General features: G+C 38.2%; 1 protein-coding gene across 4 annotated transcripts in view; it reads right to left on the bottom strand.

The window, feature by feature from the left end:
• Positions 1-288: 288 nt before the first annotated feature.
• The window catches only part of MDFIC (MyoD family inhibitor domain containing), a 42,201-nt gene continuing 21,023 nt past the window's right edge, over positions 289-21,466 (bottom strand). For all 4 annotated transcript variants that reach the window (XM_083463750.1, XM_083463751.1, XM_083463749.1 and 1 more), the window contains 2 exons: positions 14,894-15,166; positions 289-3,918 (listed from right to left, as the gene is read on the bottom strand). In XM_083463750.1, coding sequence (XP_083319876.1) covers positions 3,671-3,918; positions 14,894-15,166 — 521 coding nt within the window. In that variant the 3' untranslated portion in view covers positions 289-3,670. The remainder of the gene's footprint in view (positions 3,919-14,893; positions 15,167-21,466) is intronic.

Here is a 21,466-nt window from a genome sequence, read left to right as displayed (position 1 = left end):
AAGAATTACAAAGGGGATTAAATTGGTCATTTAGTGCTCATATTACAGATAATTAGAATGAAATTACTGTGACCAAAATTATTTCTTCAGGAACTCAAAGTTCAGTATGTTATGCAGGGGTAAATTATTCCACTCATAACATCCAAGACTTCCAAAGTGAGCAAACAGGATAGTCAGTAACGGGTGTAACAGGAAGCCACACTGAAAGCACTGTCTGTTTCTTTCTACAACCATCAGCACACTTATGGCAGTAAAACCCAAACTGTAATAAAAAGTACTAGGCAAGGATTCAAAATAAATTTCTTTATTTCAAAATAGTGTTTAATATCAAATGATCCAGTTAACAGAAAGGTCATAGAGCAAGTAACAAGCTTTTTTATAAAAAAAATATATATGGAAGAGTTCACAATTCCGTATTAACTGAGGACCTCTGTCTTCATTAAATGGACAGATTAGATGACAAGAAAATTGTTACTTTAACTGCACTTTTGCACTGCTTAACTTTTAATCATAGATGGCTCCCAAAAGGTTGGCTCCAGAAAGGCTAAGTGATGGAAGAATTTTAAGAAACTAAACATAGAAAAAAGTTTCTTAAAACTATTCACTAATGTGCTCCCCTGTGGAGATAAATATTACACACCATTAATATTTCTATGACACATAGTAGCAGGATATATTTAGCATGTCAAATAATTCACACAATTTTTTATTTTTGGAATAAAAAGTGTTAATAATCATATGATAACTCCCAATCATTTGAAGGCTTTATATGTCCCAAGCTAGAAAACTTCCACTATTGAGTATTTTGCACTTGAAGACTGCATAAAGAAGTGCTATAGTGGAGTAGTTAGAAATTTTAACAACAAAATAGAAGCAACCCTTGCATTTCCTTTAATACTGAAATCACATTCTAGGAGGAGGAGTTCAGTACAGTTCCCATAATTTTCATATTTGATCTAACAGTGTGACACTAGTTCTGCTCATGAAGTGTTCTATAAGGTAAAACGAATTACAAATAGACTATCAAAGGTGATGAAAACACAGTACGAACAGATATGTACAGTAATTCATTTTTGAAGAGCGATACTGGATTCTCCTTAAATATTCTTGGATTAATTAAAGCTTGATACATAATAACTTGGGGGAGGGAGGAGTCAAAGCCATATAATAATGGTTGCAGCATACAAAAAACAAAAGTTCCAAAACAGAAATGCTTGTTTCACTAAATGTGCTCCAATATTGTTTTCGGTTGTTGGTTTGTCTGGCAACACTGAACACCTACGTCAAAGAATGGGGTAACCTTGATCAGGGCAGTGTATATCACTCTCTATTTGCCAATTCTGCAGCAGCAAAAGCTGGCCAGTGTACCACATGTCCATCTTGTTCCCCATGGTATCCTCCTTTCCCAGTTGCCCTCCGGGCACCACCATTCAATCTATGTGCTACTTCTCTCTTTAGGTACGCCCCTTACTTTTAGGAGGCATAACTGAGTCCCCCTCTGCCTTGACCCGGAGCTTACTGGTCTACTCAATTTGTTTGCTCTAAAAATTTCCATGTCTAAAACATCCATGAAATCATGCCGCTATAAAAATAACATTTTACTGACATTTTCTCTCTCTCTCTGAAGTACAATGGAGGAAAGATCAGAATCCAATCCTGCAGTTGCAGCAGCAACAAAAGAGAAAAGGGGAAAGCTACCAGAGGAGGAGAGGAAGGCACTCCTTCTGCATTATCAAGTCAAATGTATTGAGAAGCAAGCAGGTAGCTCCATAGAATACCCAAGTATATTCTTAACATTTTCTTTTCCAGTAACAACTCAGTAGTAAGCATTGGTAAATCAGTGTTGGAAGGTTCAGGCTTAACTTTTCATTTTCCTGGAATTTTTATTTGCCACACACATGGGTCATTTGTTACAATAAAAGGAATGGTTGCCACTGTGTTTGGATCAAGAAAGCATAACCTACAGACAGAGGTCAAACATTACCAAACCAACAGGCCATTGGGAAATTTGGACTTACGAAGAAAAATCAGGTTAACCAGGTAGCTGAATTAAACTGAATTAATGAGTCACATAAAAACTCTTGGAAGTCACAGTAAATTAGCACCAGTGTATGGAAATCTGGAAGTCAGTCAATGCACTGGGTTAGATTTCAATTATGCCATGAGAACTATTTAGGGCAAATTTAATTTCCAAAGTGTGCTGCTCACTCTTAAACGTTTACTACAAAGCTGCTACTTTTAAGATACAATAGTATGATATTCCTTCTTTAAATACCTTCAAATACTTTATCAAACAATCACACAACATTTTAAAACTTAAAAACATCAGCTTTATTAATCAATTCATTGGGAAGCATTTCCTGTGTAGGAAGTCTTACCCAGTTCCCCTTTATTCTTAACATGACTGCTGTGTGAAACATCAACATTTCTGCATTTGCTGTCTTAAATAAAAATACCAAAAAAATTATGCGCAAGGATGGGGCAAAAGGAAACACACGGCACTTCCCTGAATTGTCATCACACTTCCAATTAGTTTTTCTTAAATACAGAGAAGTCACACCTTGCACATCTAACTTGTGCCAGGAAATTTGCACACATTTAACTTGTGCCAAGAAAGCCTGGCGTGAAAAGAACATTTAAGCTCTCAGGCTTGCTTACTGGACTCTGGGAAGCTCTTACGAGATCTTGGATGACCCCACGAGAGCTTCCCAAAGTTTTGTAAGCAAATTTGAGAGCTTAAAAGCTCTCCTCCTTGCATGGGAGGCAAAACACACTCAGTGCACCAGCTTGAGAAATGTAGGGATGCACACAAGTGTGGTTCCGGGGTTGTTTTGACTATGCACCTGATTTCAACTTTATGCCCCTTTCCTGGAATGTAACTTCCATGCAAGTTGTGAGTCAACTTTATAGTATAAATGTAACTTGATGGGGTGAACAGCACTTTAAAGTTGCAATTGTACTTACTGCAAAGTAAGCACCACTGATCTCAACTAGAGTTGTTTTTTTTTTTTTAGTAAACATGTATTGTAAAATATGAATCAGTTTGTTCGTGATGCACTTTAGATAAAACTTAAATTATATAAATCTACAGATGAGAAAATAAAATATTTGTTCACATTGCTGTTAAAACAAAAAACACAGTAAAAAGTATTTGTTTTCTGTTTTTGTTAAAAAAAAAACCTATTGCAAATATTTGCCACCAAGAGATTCACTTAAGTGGAAAGCCCTCATGAAACTGTTGTTACTTTGTTCCAACTCTGCTGTTTTCTATCTCTTCTAGTAACTTGTTTGTTAGTGAAGGGGTGGTAAACTCTGTCAACCCCCTGCCTGCACACAACAGGAAACTACAAAGGGCTAAAACCCTTTTGTCTTTATCCAGGAACAACCAACCAATGGTTGTTTCACCTGCGTGAGCAGGTCTTTGCACAGTCAACCACCCACTACAGAAAATTAGATCATCAAGCATTTGTTCTTATGAGTTTGCTTTTCTTCAACAATTGTTTATAAAATCAAGTTAACAGTGCAGAGAACCAGGTTGCTGCAAGTGTCTAAATGTGTCCTTTGAAAGCGGTTGTTGTTTTATTTCACAGAAACACACAAAAACTTGAACCCTCTCCAGTTACGTTGTTGATGTTTTTTAAGAAAGCAGAAAAAAGTGATAAAAAAGTTATCATGATGGGAAACAAATCCCACAGCATTCCATACAAATTTCCAAACAGTCTGATGATTCACAACAGGCATCCATTATGCCACAGTCCATATCACACGGGCAGTTGCAGTCATCTCCCATTTCTTCTCCACAGCAGCAACAGCAGGCTTCTACCGGGCAGACCCCACATGACGCTTGTCCCAGGACAAGACTACAGAGGGTGACGAATTCGCAGAACAAGCAGGACAAGATACAGTGAACACAGCAATCTTTGGAAATGTGGCACAGCATGTTGAAGGAGAGAGGAAAGATAAAAGGAAATAAAAAGTTAAAATTGCATTCTAAATGCCCCCTTGCGTTGAAAAAACTTTTAAAGAAGAGCAATACAAATTGAAGGTACTTTTTTTTCTTCCCACAATACATAGCACACATTCCTTGATTTCTGCTTCTGTGCTGCACAAAGGTTTCATCAGCTCAGCACTGAGAGGAACAATACATTCACAGTCCATAACTAATTTTAGCATAGACCAACATGTCAACAAGGTGTTGACATTGTTCTTCCATTTGATGAGACTTATTCAGCCAGTAAGCTACAAAATACAACTCCTAAGTGAATTTTATCTAGCAAACAGAGAAAAATGAGAGCTAGGGTGGTTCTTCCAGACCGTGGCATTTACACACTCAGCATACAATCCATCCCTTTCACTCTTTTAAAAGAGAGACTATTATCCCACAAGTGAATTTTTTACGTATATGTTTCTAGTAATTTTTCACACCACTTCCCAAGTCTGTTCTATGCATTTTTTAATTGCACTTAATGCAATGCTCTAAGACACAGCTATGCGCATTTTACTGTCTTAGCCATCCAGAGATTCATCTTGGGTTTAATCTAGTAATTAAATCAGCAGCAGACAACCATTCTGGATATCGGAAGGACTGTCTTCTATCAAAGGCTGCCCAAATTCTCCACTCTGCATTTAGATGGGGAGTGCCCACGGAGAGGGTTTTGTAGGTCACGACATCACCTGCACCAACGTTAATGTCTTTTCTGCATAAAACACTTTCTTTGTCTCAAGACATTCTACAAGTTTTATAGCTGATATCAGACCCACCGAAAAGACAGCCAACAAGTTATAGAACACAGAAGTTTTTGAATTTAAAATCAGTGAGGGGAAATGCAGCTTCTAAATTTCTTGTTTTGCACTGAATTCCACCCTGCCTTTTAGCCACAGGATATCCTGTGGACAGGTTAAGAAGCTAGTGCCTAGGTGGGGAAAGGCAATGGAAATTCCATTCACTTTCAAAATCAAACTATATAGAAAATTCAGAATTTCAGGAATTAGTTATCTAGTTTATTTCACAAACTTAAAAAAAAATGAGGTTGAGGAATCTGAGATGCTTGGGCTTATAAAAGGGTCATAACACTAGTCTAGTGAACACTTTGAGGGTTTTTTCTTTTGAACTGTTGAGCCCTCAGCTGTATCACAAACTGTTTTTGAAACTCCCACCGTTCAAAAAGTGTTTTTTTATGTGATATTGGATGGGTTGGGGCTGATATTTGAGAAAAATAAATCTAAAGCTTCTTGGGCTCATGGAATCAGGTTCACAGTTCTTTGAAACATGTGTGCATGCATGAGAAGGAGAGACCAGCAATCCAGGCATTACTGTACTTGAAAAATAAAATTTGACACAGGCAAGACAGCAGAGTCAAGCCTCTAAACTACATAAAGTGAACAGATCTTTTTGATTTTGGGTAGCCAGACTGTACTAAGATAAAATAGTGTCAAGTTAAACTTACAGTCTTGTAGTGAACAGTTCAGACAACGGAACAAAAACGGGTGGAAATAAGGTTTACATTTTAATTCATTAACACCGCTATCCTGTACTTGTCTACTCAAAAGTAATCCCCACTGAGTTCAATGGGACAGAATCCCATGAGTGTATATAGGAGTGCAGTCCTAATTCTACCAGTCACCCTACAGAATTTACAAAGTCAGCTATATGCAGGTGGTTGTTTTGTCAAATATCTCAGAAAGTAGAACCCAGAAATTGATCTACTACAGATGTTCTTCTACTACTTTCAGGTCAAGTATAGGAGGAAGAAAATGTACACATATCCCCCCCCCCAAGGATATTCTCAACTCTCCCCTCCTCACAGAAAGTAAGCATGAGCCACTCATACTTCCTCTATTGCCACTTTAAACAAACAAACAAGCAAACAATGAAACAAACAACACTTAGCTTGAAAAAAGGGAAATAAGAAAATACAAAACAAAATAAAAATACACCAGAAACTTCCTGTTGCAGCTTCTTTAAAGCATCTGAAGATGGCCTTCAGGGAACATCTATATGAGCCACCGAAGATCTCTGTGAAACCCTTACTGACTTTTCTATTGGCTCCCACCTTTTAGAATTATCCTTCACTTCAGATATGGTATGGTATGGTATATGGGATTTCTCATTTTCCCCTTCTTCTTCTTAAAGAAAAAAATGCACTTTGCTCTGGAAAGCAGACTTTAAACATGTTATATAAAACATGTGGCCTTTCAGATGTCATTGACCTTCAACTTCCATCAGCCTCAACCAAAATGGACAGGGCTAATGGGAGATGGAAGTCAACAACATCTAAAGGGCTAGGTGCTCCCCATCATGCTATGTTTTGGTTGCCTTTTAAATGTGGCACTTTTCGTGTGGATTCTGTTTATTAGTGTATTGAGAGTTACATGCTGCGTGTTTCATTTTAATTGTTCTAGTATTTCACATTAATTTAAGCCTCTTTTGCTGTTTTTGAGAAGTAGGGAAGGAAATCTGATAAATGACTGGGAAGAATTGTGTATTTGGCCTCCCACCCTTGAAATGACGAAAATGTGTTTTTTAATTGAAGAAACTGATGTAGGAATTGTGACAATAGGGTTATTGGGAAGAATAGACAACCGCTAAAAGGCTTGCCCTCGAAATACATAAACATCTTGGTTTAAGTAGCATTACTTGCATTTGTTAGCTCATTCCTACACACAATGGTCAGAAATATGCAAATAGGTTGAATGTAGCATGAAAAGAGGTTATGAGAAACAAAAAAGGGGGAAGAGCTATACTAAATAAGCTAGATGGTAAAATAAGAAGAGTGGTTGTGTGCATTAAATGGGATTCTTTATGTGAAGAATAAATGTACCTGTAAATGACCTTCATCCAAAGCTCAGCAGATATGACATGTGAAGTGAAGCTGGGGAGTACAAGTTCAGTGAAGAGGACCAAAGCCAGATTGATGGGGATTAATTAGCTTGTTGTCATGGAGATTGTACTTGAATAAATCTAATACAATTTCCTCCCTTTTTTTAATGTAAAGGATGGGCAGTGAGGAACAAACAGCTACATTGGCTTCAACACTTAAAAATAAGTGTATCTTATTTTTCCCCTCCATCCGGGCAGTTTGATGCAAATCAAAAAGGGGGTCTTTATTTATTCCATTCAACAGGTTCTCACAGAGGCTTAGAGAGACAAACAGCACAACAAATTCTTTCTTGATTCTTTAAAATCAAGTTTTGTCATATGGCTGACACCCTTCTGTTTCATACAAGCCTTCCCTTACAGAAGACTCCAGCCACAGATGTGATTTATTCTTATGAAATACTCTTATTGTGTTATTGTATATCATCATTTAGTCTGTAAATAGATTAAGGAAATTCTCAATCTATTTAAAGGGCAATAAATATTTTCAAACAGAGAAAGAAAATGTCAACAACATGAAGATAAGGACTGTAGAAGAATGCAGACAAACAGCTACTGTAATGCAATTTTTTTAAAAAAATTGTTGGCTCAGTTTTCAGGCTTTCAAAATGAAATCTAACTTTAAAAAGGCAAAGAACATTGCATACACCTACCCACAATGAACATCATTCTGTTTGTGGGGCTATCCAGAACAACTACTTTTAAAAAACCCTAGTTGATTTCTTGAGGCTGCATTTCAGCTCTGAAAAGAGCCATTGCATTTTATTTATGTAAACAGACATAAGGCACTGGTCTAAATAAAGACACTTAATTCTCAGATAATTAGCAATGGCTAAAGTGGTCTATGCATGCTCAATTACACAGAAAAATGTGAAAATATAATGATTCTGATTGGGTATTAAAGTGAATTGTTTAAAAAAGTTTTCTTTTATGCACATTCTGTTAACATGGGTTAGGCAGCTATATTTTGCTATTCCATTTCAAGATTACATATACAAAACAGCCTTCTTGTCTGTTTACCCACAGCCTTCCCCAACTTGGTGCCCTCCAGATTGTTTTGAACTACAACCTGCAATGACACAGACATACTAGCTGGGACTAGTTAGAGTTATACATACATACATACATACATACATAGGACCAGCATAGTGATGGCTCATCTAGACTATGGTTAATTTTACCCAAAAAGCTAATCTTCAGAACCATTATCCTCAAGAAGTTTCAATCCAGTACATAGTCTGCTCTAGTCCTAGCTTACTTACCAGCTGCCTAAAAAGTCACACAACTAATTTGATTTTATGATCTAGTGCCTCTATTTTCCCAACAATGCAAATGTTGTCACTGCCACTGTTAACAGCAGTATGTGGGGTGTCTTTTAGCAAGAATACAGTGGTGCCCCGCAAGACGAATGCCTCGCAAGACGGAAAACCCGCTAAACGAAAGGGTTTTCCGTTTTTGAGCTGCTTCGCAAGACGATTTTCCCTATGGGCTTGCTTTGCAAGACGAAAACGTCTTGCAAGTGTTCCAAGTTTTTTTCACTCCCCCCCTTTTTCTAAGCCGCTAAGACGCTAATAGCCTTTTTGCCGCTAATCCGCTAATCCTTTAATAGCCGCTAAGCCTTTAATAGCCGCTAAACCGCTAATAGCGCTAATCCGCTAATAGGGTTGCTTCGCTAGACGAAGAGACTCGCGGAACGGATTAATTTCGTCTTGCGAGGCACCACTGTATAAAGGCAGTACCCACATGCACACAATGAAACAAATAGCATCCAGTAGTTCCCTAAAATGATCCAATTCTATGTAAACATTTGGAAATATATTATACTTTGGATTTTTAAAAAGTAATAAGAACCACACATTTATAATAACTGGGTACAACCATTCTATGCTATATAGACTATGAAGATTTCCTTTATTTATAGGCCAGAGGTGGCTAACCTGTGGGTCTCCAGATGCTGATAGAATAAAACTCCCACCACCAAAGATGTCCAATGGCTGGCTGATGGGAGTTAGAGATCCAAACATCTGGAAGGTCACATTAGTCATCCTGAATAAGGGCACCTGTTGTTGAAAATCCATATGTTCACCCTTACATATTTTAAACTGAACTACACCACAGAACCAGTAGTGGCTACAGTGTCAAACTAGGGCCTGGGAGACCAGAGTTCAAATCTCCACCTGGCCATGAAGCTCACTGGGCAATTTTGGGTAAGTCACTACATCTCTCAGCCTAATCTACACCTCACAAGTTGTTGTAAGGATAAAATCGAGGGAGAGAACCATGTATACCACCTTGAACTCATTGGAGAAAGATGGTAAGCTACAAATGCAATCCATCCATACAAGGCATAATGTTCCATTTTATTGTGGAAGATATGGGTAGGGAGGAGAAGAACAATAAACAATTCAAAATGCCAAGTTGACTAAAGATGAACAATACCCAGCTTTAAAAACTAAGTATATACAGCAGTTAAACAACTAGTGTATATATTATCAGCACTATTCATGAAGTTGAGGGAAAGAGGTTGCACTGATGTGCATCTCTTTACATTTTGTGAACATCATTTCTTATTTTGGTTGCTCAGTTTGGAGAGATCGTTCTGAAGCTCTTCACAGTAAACTAGTGTTTTCACCATCCTGAACAATCTGGTGCCATTCCACCAACTTGCTATTTTACTTCTCATACCCAACACCTAATCTTTATTAATAGGAAGTGCTGATCCTGTTACAATCCTGGAGGGAACCCCACTTCTCAATACACTGTGCTGTGAAGTACAAAGTTTATCTGTACCCTCTGCTTCTTGTTCCTTAACCAGATACCAATCCATAAGGCAACTCCACCAATTCCATTGCTGCAAGGTTAACTTAGGAGTCTTTGGTGAGAAACTTTGTGAAAAGCTTTTGGGAAGTTCATTCATATATACCGGTGTGTGTGTGTGTGTGTGTGTGTGTGTGTGTGTGTATCATCATCATCATCATCATACTGGATATTTGGTGAGACCCTCAAAGAATTCTAAAAGATTATTTGTAGGGAAGAACTTCTCTTCACCAGAAGCCATACTAATTTTTCCTCAGCAAGAGCTTGTTCTTCTATATGTTTACTATAAATTCTACTTTCAATAATACTTCCCATCAATTTATCTGGAACAGACATTAGCCCAATCATGGGCCTTTAATTTTTTTTTTTTTGCTTCCTCACAGAAGCAACTTTTAGAACTGGTGTGACATTGGCAACCTTCCTATTCTTTAGGAAAGAGGTCTTAACAACAAACTGCATAATTTTGTTAAACAATAAACAATTCCATGTTTGGAACTGACAGGCCAATTTCTAAACCTTTACAAAAGGCTTTTATGACAAATATGTTCAATTACAAAATGCTGACCTGGGTCAGATTTTTTTCAGCTATATTCAGAGAGAGATCAGGAAATTCAAAGAAAACCTGTAAGCACTCTGTTCTCTCACAGCAAGAATCAAACGGGTAAAACCACTATCAAAGTGGCAGCTGAGGTCCTCAACAAGGCTTTACTCAAGGCCCCGCAGAGAGTGGAACAGAAGTCCCAGCAGGAGATACAAGACTTATATAGACACCAGACATAGGCATGGTGAAGGCCAAGGGCAAACTCTGAATGTCAATTTAAAAAGTCAAGCCACAGCCAAAACAGCCAACAAGAACATCTTAGGATGTTATATACGCTGATTAAATATTCAAAAATTAAAAATAATGACTCAAATATATGTCTTTCTAATTCCCTTTACAAACATATTTAAGAACACAAACATTCTGTTATGCACAGTTAACCCTGATTAACCCCCCCTACATGCTCAAGTGACAGTGTACTAGTCCATAAGTTGGCACCATTAAAAACCACCACCACCAGTTCAGAAACTGATCAATAGCAGGTTGGTAACAAGATTCAGTATTCTTAAAATGTGACCTTTTAAATAAAATTACATTTTTCAGAATTGGGATGCAACTGTAGCAGGACCCAAAGAAAACCGAAGCTCAAATGATACCAAAAAAAAGGGGGGGATCTAATTATTTAAATCCAGATCTGTATACATCACATTGGAATTGGAAGTTACAAGATGCTCAGGCCTTACCATGTTCATGGCTTATCTCTACTGCAGACTCTCATTTTTCTGGTATCAGAAAAAGCAAAGCTACCATACCAAAAGTGAGCCCATATAGGAAAAAGTGGGTGTTTGGGGGGACAACTTGCATGCTGGCCCCCACATTCTGTACCTGTGCAGCCCATTCACCCTTTATTTGGACCTCCTGCTTTATGAGTGATTGGGGTAGATACAGGTTTAAACACATGCTGGTGTAGTTTGTAACTTGTTTTTTTCTGTAGGTCAAACAGAGTTGCACTTTTAAAAAAGAAAAATGCTAGCCGTGTCAGTTTTAATCTGCTGAATTAAGCCACTGCATCATCCACCTATACAAAAGATGACAATACAGCTTGGCCACAAAAATTAAGCTAATTTTAAACAACTAGTGTGGCAAGATAAATGCTCAAGCCAGGAAGGAGTAGCCAAAAACAAAGATACATTAAAAATATGCCCCAACAGAAACATTGTTGACAGGGATCCTAACATCTATTAAAATACAGCAGTCTGTATTTAAAAAAGAAGAAGCACTATACAACCTAAAACAACGTTTTCTAAACAAAATAACTGAAGTAGATGGGATAGTCTGGCATCCAGGGACACAATCCTCCAATGAGTGTGCCATTGGGGATATTGCCAGAGAAGCAAGGAAGAGAAACTTAAAATTGTTCAGCTGAGTGCTGGGGAAGCAGGAAACCCTGCAAGCAAGGATTCAAGAAGGTCAGACTGGCATGGTGCAGGAAGTTAGGCACAGAAGCAAAAGAATTCAGAGAGGCGACAGATACAGGAAATAAGATGGCACAGCTTTCAGAAGCTGAGAATAAATGTCAGGAGCTGAAACCGGGTGTTTCTAAACAAATGAGAGTCCTAGTCATGCATTACTTGTGTGTAGGACACTTGCGTTCTCAAACAAGAGCAGGCTGGCTCTTCATGCCCCTTCAGGGTCACACTTAACATCCTTCTTTGCAGTGTTAGTTTTACCCTCCAATGGTAACATTTAACACCTGTTCAGAGACAAACGACGTTCTTTCCTCCTTCAAAAGGCTACATTAACAGAACACCAAATTTAAAGAGATTTTGATCACAGGCTATACAGCCCAACATTATATTCCATTTAACGTACAGAAATTAGAGCCAATCTACATATTCGGAAATATTGTATGGCACGGAGCTTCCTAAGTTACAACATCTCAGGCTGCAAGTTAGGGACTCCAATGCATAAAAGCTGTCCCAAGAATTTCCAATAATGATGAATATAAGGGCTAGAGCATTCTCCCTGGCAAGCTTTCTACACTTGGGAAAAGGGAATATGCTATGAGGGAACGTTAAATAATGTGGTCTCCAATCTACAAAATGAAATGGTGCTGTTTATGATGGACTGCACCGTTCAGAATTTCTGAATGTATAGAGACGAAAGAATTGATTTATGAAGACTAGTAGTGCTAAGTGAAATCATGGCTTTGACAAAGTAAGCCCCTACAAACTGGTAAAATTTAGAAGACGTGTAACAGCAGTGTAAAAACATCTGTATGTATTAGACGTAAACAGTTATTCATCTATGGAAATCTAGGTTCCAAGAAACTGCCAGGAATTACTTCTTGAAATACATTTTCATGTCTGTATAAGAGACTCTATTTGGCCTCTGTTCCTGATTTTTCATTCCACCAAACAGTGTGCTAATACGGCCAGGGGATACTTCCTAAAACTAAACACAGCTCAGGACTGCAAGGATTACAAGCCCAAGCACGTTAGCCATGGCTGGCTAAGTCAGGAATGACTGGTAAAAGACAAAGCAGCAGCTTGGACCATAATCAGACCATGTAAAATTATAAACTGATATGCAAAAGAAATTGGGGAGAAAAGTCTACAAAGTCCTCATTTAAGCTTGTTAAAATTCACCTGGACACTTTCTAACACAGAGCAGTTGCTGATTGGGTCCAAAATGTATTTCCTGCTTTGCTCTACCCTTCTGTTTCAGCCTCTTATCCTACTTCACAGGAATTAGTCTGTAACAATGCAAACACTTCATATTCTGTATCTCTAAACAGGCGCGTTTGGGCCTTTAAACCTCTCTTAACTGATTCCCTAAAGCACAGTGAGACAGATACCTGACATGAATTGGTGTCTGAATACCAACAAAAAAATAGGAGAATCTACCAGTTTCTGTTTTAACAGATAAAGCAAAGTCTGCTGATCGCAGTGTCATGAATAGGAGAGCAGCAGATTTAAAATAGGCTCAGGAACCATGGGGCCATTAGAGTAATTGTGGTCAGCAACACACACAGAAATGAAATATGTTTACTTAACGGACATGTACTGTACAGTGAGGAGAAATAAGTGAAAACCATTTGTATGTGCAAATTATGTATTGGCTTTATAGCAGTATGGTGGTAATGTAAGCACTGGCCTAGGTTTTGAATACCTTTTGGACAGCACATACAGGCTGCTCAGAAATGTATTATACAATTTTCAATGACAAAATTTCATTGACAAAAAGCCTGCCAAAACACATACTGAAGTATTTGCTAATCTCTTAAGAGAGGGGTGAGGAACCTGGATGCATTCACCCATGGGGTTAATTTGTGTTTTGTTTTATTGTGTGCCTTTTATACTGCAGGACTGGCATACTCCCATGGTGTTCTAAATTTCATTCACACCAGTGGGAACTGCAGTCTGAAATGAAAGTTAAAAACTGGGATCCCACCTCTGAGTTGATAAGCAGAATAATTTATCCTGCGGTGTGTGTAATGCTCCATAAGCCGCTTTCCTAATGGAAAGCTACTTGTGAAACATCACCTACCCAACCTCCAGCCCAGGACTGATCCAACAAGGTGGGGATGATGCTCCACAAACAGCTTTCTTTGAGGAAAGCCTTTTGCATAGCCTCACCTAGAACCTGCAGGATCACAGCTGTTATGGGCAGTGGGTGATCCTGGGGGTGTGAGGTTCCACAACTAGCTTTCCTTAAGGAAATCCAGTTGTGGAGCCTCTCCTGGACCCCACAGGATCACTTGTTAAGGGCAGCGGCAGGGGGGAATTACCTGGACCCTGCAGGACCACAGTTGTTATGGGGAGTAGGCAATTGGGGGTGGGGGTGGTGCTGAAGCTCCACAGTGGCGCTTTTTTTTTTTTAAGGAAAGCAACTGGTTGCATCACACACACCAGGATCCACCCATCTGCTCATCAGCTCTTGAGTAGAGGGGTGATTCTGTAGTATGAGCCTCTACTGGACCCTGCAAGATCGCTTGTTGAGGGGTAAGGCCAATGGCATGGGGTGTGAGGCTCTGCAACAGGTGACTAAACTGCATTGAACTACATTAATAAACTGCATTGTGAATGAAGCCTCTGTGAGCCGCCATATGTTGTTGGTAGTGCTATTTTTATAAAAGAGGTGCTGGAACTCACCATGGACGCCTCCCTTGTTCTCTTATAATGGCAATGGCGCTCACCTGAGAGGCGCTGGAACTGAGTTCCAGTGAGTTCCAGCTGGTTGTTGGGTTTCTACTTCCAAGAGCCTCAACCAGCATAGTAAATGGTCAGGGACAACTGGAGTCTATAATACCTGGAGCTCATCAGGTTCCCCTTCCCTGTCCCAAGTCAAATCATTTCCCCTCCGTGTTGTATATGTGATGGCATTGCCAAACAGCAATTCAGAGCTTCTCCATCTACAGATATGATCAACAGTGAGGTGCACAAATGTTGTGAAAGCAGGAAATCTCTCATTTCAATTTCCTTCAAATACTTAATCTTTTCCTTTGGGGAAGTAACTTGTATTTTGTTGTAATGATTTCTATTTGCTTCTGGAGCACGACTCGTGCTCTTCAATTATTTTTAGCTGATTGTGTAATTATTAGCGGGAATGGCTTTTGGTTATTCTGTGTTCAGTTTATTTATAAGGTTTCAGCTTACCTTCGGGTGAAGAGCCTGGCTTGTGAGAGTATGCAGAGCTCTTCTTGCTGCTTCCACTGTTGACAGACAAGCTGGACTGAATTTTTCTGTGCATTTTTTGGGAAACAGGTGCCGAGAACTTTCTGCTATCTGGTGCCCCACACTTGACTCCATTGTGCATCCCACTTGCGTTACTCAGCCCGGTATGGCCATTTTGTATTTGTATTTTGCCTGTTTCTTCCTTACACTTTTCCAGTGGTGAAGCATTTGGTTGTGGCAAACGCTGAGGTTGTGCTTTAAAAAGAACAAGAAAAAGAGACGGTGGTTTAACACATATCTATGGAGAAGAAACTCTTTCCTTTCCTTTTTGAGATCCACACAAACACACACTGAAGGCCTGGGAAGCCTTAGGGCATTATTTTTATGTTGTCTTCAGCTTCAGTGTCATTTCCAACCTGAAAAGGAAGAGGACTGAGCTTGAAAGTCAAGGGCAAATGGAAGATGTATGGACTCAAGGACCAAGCCAGAGGAACTTGGGAGATGCATAAAAAGGACACCCTAAATTTCCCCCTGAAAAAAACCACACACCACAAAAGCAGTAAGCAATGGACCAGGTTAACCCTCTCCTGCAACATTTCCCCAATATACCACTGTTTACCCAAAATGACCATATTTGCATAGATACATAGGTGTGTGTGTGTGTGTGTGTGTGTGTGTGTGTGTGTGTGTGTGTGTGTTCCCCCCTAGTGAAACAAGTATCATGGGGGAACAGGGGGAGGAATTTAGATCAGAAGAAAGGTTTGAAACCGCATGTCCTCCAATGCCACAGCCCTACACCAATTTAGTTTCTCCATCACTATTGCTCCCCAACTCCTTTCTTGAGATAACAGATTGGAATATCCAGATACATATTTCCACATCCCATCTAGTTTGGTCTTAAGTGATAAGTGAGCACAGTATCCAAGACTATTAAGTAATGCCTTTACTGTTTACATGTATGTAAGTTAAGAAAGGATTTTCAGTTCACCATTGCCATGCTTTCTGGAAGATAAGTGAATTTATAAGAACGTCAACTCTTTTCTTAAAATGAAAGATTTGTTTGTTTTAAAGATACTGAGCTGCAAGCCAGGAAGTTCCCAATTTGAATCTCAACCCTGCCCTGAACTCACTATGTGGCCTTTGGCAAGCTACTCTCTCCCAAACTTAGTCTGCAATATAGGAGATAACAATACTGTCTTGTCTTACAGGGCTGTTATAAGGATTACAACTAGATAATGCGTGTGAAGTGCTTTGAGCACTTGACAGCTGTACACAAATGTTAAGTATTTATTAAGTACTGCTTGCTATAATAAAATAGAGGACATGTAATGTTTATATTAAAAAAACAAAATACTTTGAGGATTCCCATGTTAAACAATATAAATCTTAAGAGCTGTGAAGCCAAGCAGAGAAAATGTAATATCTTGAGTCAAAGCAGGATTCTCTAAACTGGACTGAAAATTAACCCACATTATTTATTGCATTTCTGGGTTGCATTTTAGCCAGCAAGTTCCCATGGCCGTTTAGATAAAATTGGAACCACTGGTGAATATTAAAACAATGATGCTAAAACCCACAATGAGTAAAACAAAAACAGCTGGTCGACAAAGGCAGAGAAGAAAAACATGATGGAAAAAACACCAACTTCTGCTAACAGCAAATCGAACCCTGGATGATTCTCCAGAAGCCCGCCTTAAACAGAAGCATGCAGCTACCATCTAAAGTCTGCTCTTTATTTTGTATAAAATCAATGTCAGAATATGCATTTTTAGATCAGGGCATTATCATTTTTTACGCTTGTGGTGCTCTGGGGGGTGGGGGGGTGGGGAGACGCTCCTTAAGATATTCAGGCCCCAGATCCTTTTGAGGTTTAAATACCTAAAAATGGCCAGAAACAAACTGGTAACTAATGAATATTTTTAAAAATAGATTTAATATATAGCCGCTTATACTCATCAATATGTGAACTAAAGCTATTACTAGACTGGCATCAATACTCTGGAACACCGTTCCTGTTGAACTAAAGAGAGGCACCCACAGCTATGGTGTTCTGTCACCTGCTGAAAACATTTCTGTTTCACCAAGTGCTTTCCAGATAATTAATTTGATTCAGTGTTGGTCATCTGTTGTGTATTTTATGTTTTTATATGTGCTGAAAGCTGCCCAGAGTGACTGATGAGTGGGGTATAAATAATAAAATAACAATACCAATAACTTAATTTTATGTTTTGATTATTTTATATACCCTATCATATTTACATGACTTGTTAGTTTGTACTTTCATATATAAAAGGGCAGTTATATTTTGGTCAGGTGAAGTCTCTGGCCCAACGAAACTTATTCCCATATTCCCTAAGCAGCCTTGCATCAACATTATATTAAAACTACCATGTATAATAATTAAAAAATCAAAAAGACACAAAGGAATGAGAAGTCCTAATAACACAGATAGCATAAATTTACAGCCCAGATTTAGTAGACAATTTAAAAGTTTCATAAAGCACGAAGACAATGCAACTCTAAATTGTGTTAAGAGGTTATCAATGTAACTGACCGGTTTAAGAAAATATATACCGTACTTTTCTGTGTATGACTGTTGTTGTTTTTTACTCTAAAATAATGTTCAAAATCTGGGCTCGTCTTATACACGGATAGTATCTCCCCCCATTTTCTTAAATTGGAGTCCCCCAAAATAGGAGGTATCTTATACATGGGGGTGTCTTATAGACGGGGAAATTCAGTACATACCAGTAGAAAATATATATACAGTGGTACCTCGGTTTAGGAACTTAACCCGTTCCACAAGTCTGTTCTTAAACTGAAACCGTTCGTAAACCTTACAAGGCCTCCCGCCGCCAGTGCCCTTCCACCGTTCAGATTCCATTCTTAGACCGAGGTAAAGTTCACAAACCGGGACACTACAGTGGTACCTCGGGTTAAGAACTTAATTTGTTCTGGAGGTCCGTTCTTAACCTGAAACTCTTCTTAACCTGAAGCACCACTTTAGCTAATGCGGCCTCCCGCTGCTGCTGCATGATTTCTGTTCTCATCCTGAAGCAAAGTTCTTAACCTGAGGTACTATTTCTGGGTTAGCGAAGTCTGTAACCTGAAGCGCCTGTAACCCGAGGTACCGCTGTACTTCCGGTTTTGCGGAGTTCGTAAACCAAATATTTTGTAAACCAGACTGTTCTTAAACCAAGGTACCACTGTATATCAGTAGTATATAAGAACTTATGTGGAACAATCTCGTGACATATGGAAAAGATACTTGCACTGTCGCTTGCATATTGGTCTCCTTTGTCCCCGACTCCCTTGCAACAGATATGAAGGGGGGCAAAGACACCTCGGCCTCATTGAGTTGGTGCGCTTGACTCAGGCAAGAGAAAGGTCAGATAAGTCACACCACACTGTCCATTGCTGACCCTACCCCTGAGTCAAATGGTGGGATTTTGTAAGGGGTGGAGGGAAATCAATTAAAAAACAATGAATGGTACTTCTGACAGGAAACGGGGATTATAGGAACTCCATGTTGCCCAACATCCTCCTAGTAATAGCAGCCTTTGATTTTTCAAGAGAAGAAGGGTTTTCAACTACCATAAGGACAAAAGCAATAGCTGATCACAGTGACCCTCTGCTTCTAGCGCACAAGCACACACACATATTACTGAAAACATAAAAACCTCATTTATACCACAGTATGTCAAAATGACCTTAGTTAAAACATTGGAAAAGGAAAAAATAATATTTGTCAGAATAACTAGACCTGCAAATAAACATTTGCCTGGTTGCTTATGGGAAACAGGACATGCCTCTAAGCTAAAAAACAGTGAAGCTCTATAGTTCTGTCTTTCTCTCAGGCCTCATGGCTAACTAGATATGTGTGGTCAGGCAGGAAGTTTGTTTCTTTTTTAAAAAAGCAGCACACACTCTCTTGCTCTTATAAGCAAGGCTGATAACTTATTATTTAATTCAAACCTTTTGGGTCGACCCAGCCTTTTAGAATTAAAGACACAACACCAAAGCTCCACTCAATCATAGAAGTATAAATTCATTTCAAGTACCTCCAGTGATCACAAGTACTCTTGCAATTCACTGACAAAAGGAAATCCCCAAAGGTGGTAGTAGGAACTTAAAATGCAATAGCTTTTATATCGAATACTCCCTTTAAGTGCATAGGCAGAGACAACTTATCCGAACCACTGGCATAAAACTCAACATTCCCCATTTCTATGCAAGACTAATTTGATCTTGTTCCATTTTCACCCTATGTAGGTATTGATAAAGAGGTAATCATCTCTGGGATGTGGAAGTATCTTGCCACTTAACAGTCTGGCAAGTAGATGCATTATTTGGAATTCTTAGGTATAAAATGTTATGCTTCACCAATTGTCAGCTGTTGGGAAATATGTTATCCTTTGTCAATAAATAAGAAGAGAGAACATAGGAAGAATTCTGTAAATCTAAATGACAAAGTTATTAGAATTGACAGTTATGACCTTTAGAATCTAGCAGAACTGGAAATGGTTGTTTGCAATTGTTTACATTTCAATATCATATTACAATACATGACACATGATCATCTCCCCTGTCTTAAAACATCAGGCCTATTTTCCCAATTAATGGGCAATACGAAGTCCTGGGGAAGTCTAGCCATGCAAAGTTATTTGTTTTACTTTCATTTTATTATTTTTACTAGGATCAAGAGATAAATTCTGCTCCCAAAGTACTCTTATTTCAGTAACATTAACATACAACTTTTTAGCTGACTGGCTTTAGAGTATTCACATATGATATGTAGGTCAAATCAAAAGTGAATAAAACCCCCAAATGTATTAGTTATACCAATTTAAATTTATTTTAACTTTATTGATAATTTTTCACTAGGGAGACTTGAATCTTATGGTTAAAATACACTTGAAACCAATTAGGAACCATATGACTGCATTCTAGTATAAAGAATAAAAAGCATTTGACAGTTTTAAGATTAAGCCACAACCATTCAGTTTAAAACAGCAATGTTTTTACCTTATTTTTAAAGGTTGTGTATATCTTAAAGAAAAGAAAAGCGTAATGCGGGGAATGACACAATGCTTTCTTAAAACACAGTGATACCCAGGGACTTTCACTCTCCCTTTAATGATCCGCTGCTCTCATTCAGCTGTCTTTCTTTTTTTTCTTTCAAATCTTTACATATGTGACAGCTCTGAAAAGTAGACCATAGACCATCTGGCATTTTCAGAGGTGTAACTTGTGCAAATTCAGCTCTACTGGGAACACAATGCTATCTCCTGCCTGCGTTATAAAAGATACAATAGAATGTAGAACTTATGAGTTGTTTTGAATTATTCATTTTTTGCCTGTATATTCAAGAAATTTTACAAACTCTGCATTTTGTACTACATAATCACATGCGTTAAAGGTACAAAGAAACTTTTTGACACCTCTTTTCTACAGAAAGATGGCATTTTGTTTGATATGTGAACATTCAGTGTCTGTTATATCATTCTAAACAGACCATGTGCTGCTACAAAAGCCCCCATTTTGCACTATATATGAGCAAAATTTTATTCTTGTTATTCAGTAACTAATTCAATACACATCAATATTTCCAGTACTAGATTTATGAACATTCAGCAGCTTAAATCCAGGATGGCATTGGTCACCAACTCGTGTGTGTGTGTGTGTGTGTATCTCACAACATAGAATGCTACCTTGTTAAATATCCACAATGAATAGTTTTAAACTGTCTTAAGAAATACTGTTCTTCCATGGTTAAAACGTTCTTAGAGTGCAGCAAAACCAGTGGATTTAGGTCAATCTTTTATACAGTGTTAATACTAGAAAATTTTCACCAAGAATGATAAGTATTGGATTAATGATTCAATAGAATGAATCACTTTTGATAGAAAACTAGCAGATAATGTAGCCAGTAATAACTATACATGAATCTGCTGCCTGTGGAAAAGCAATAAAAAGGCAATATATTGCTACAGCATATAATCTATTAGCATGTTTCACTGCAGTACTGTCATTGGCCTCTTCATAAAGCACACCTTAATATAATAACTTTTGTGTTACTTAACCAACTTTACACAGTAATTTAATTGTAAGGTTAGTAGATAGCATAAAATAGTTCCAGGAATTTAACATGTATTTATTACTAAAATTTTGGAGACTTGGAACGAAGTGATTACACACGTTCTTATTCTGATTTCAAACTTGCTGCAATTTCCAGCTGACAAAAAAGTATCGCTTGAATATATTTTGTGAACTGTGTTTATATAGACAGACTTCTTTTCATTGCACACAGACACACAATTTTCAAACAAATTAAAACTATTTTCAAACACTAATTAATAAACAGCTATAAGGACTGTGAAATGCACCATGGGCAGAATTCAGTTTTCAATATATGAGGGCACAAGTGCAAAAAAATGAGCAATGCAATGCAATAATCAAACAAGTATGTTCAAACAATGACATACTTAATTTATGTGGGTTATTTTGAGTTTGATTTAAATAATTTATACCTGTGAAGTTGGAAATATGTGCACA

This window comes from Podarcis liolepis (assembly GCF_965112155.1).
Source record: "Podarcis liolepis genome assembly, chromosome: 10".
Classification (NCBI taxonomy): domain Eukaryota; kingdom Metazoa; phylum Chordata; class Lepidosauria; order Squamata; family Lacertidae; genus Podarcis; species Podarcis liolepis.
Note: the sequence above shows the minus strand (reverse complement) of the source record. Positions and strands in the feature narration are given on the sequence as shown.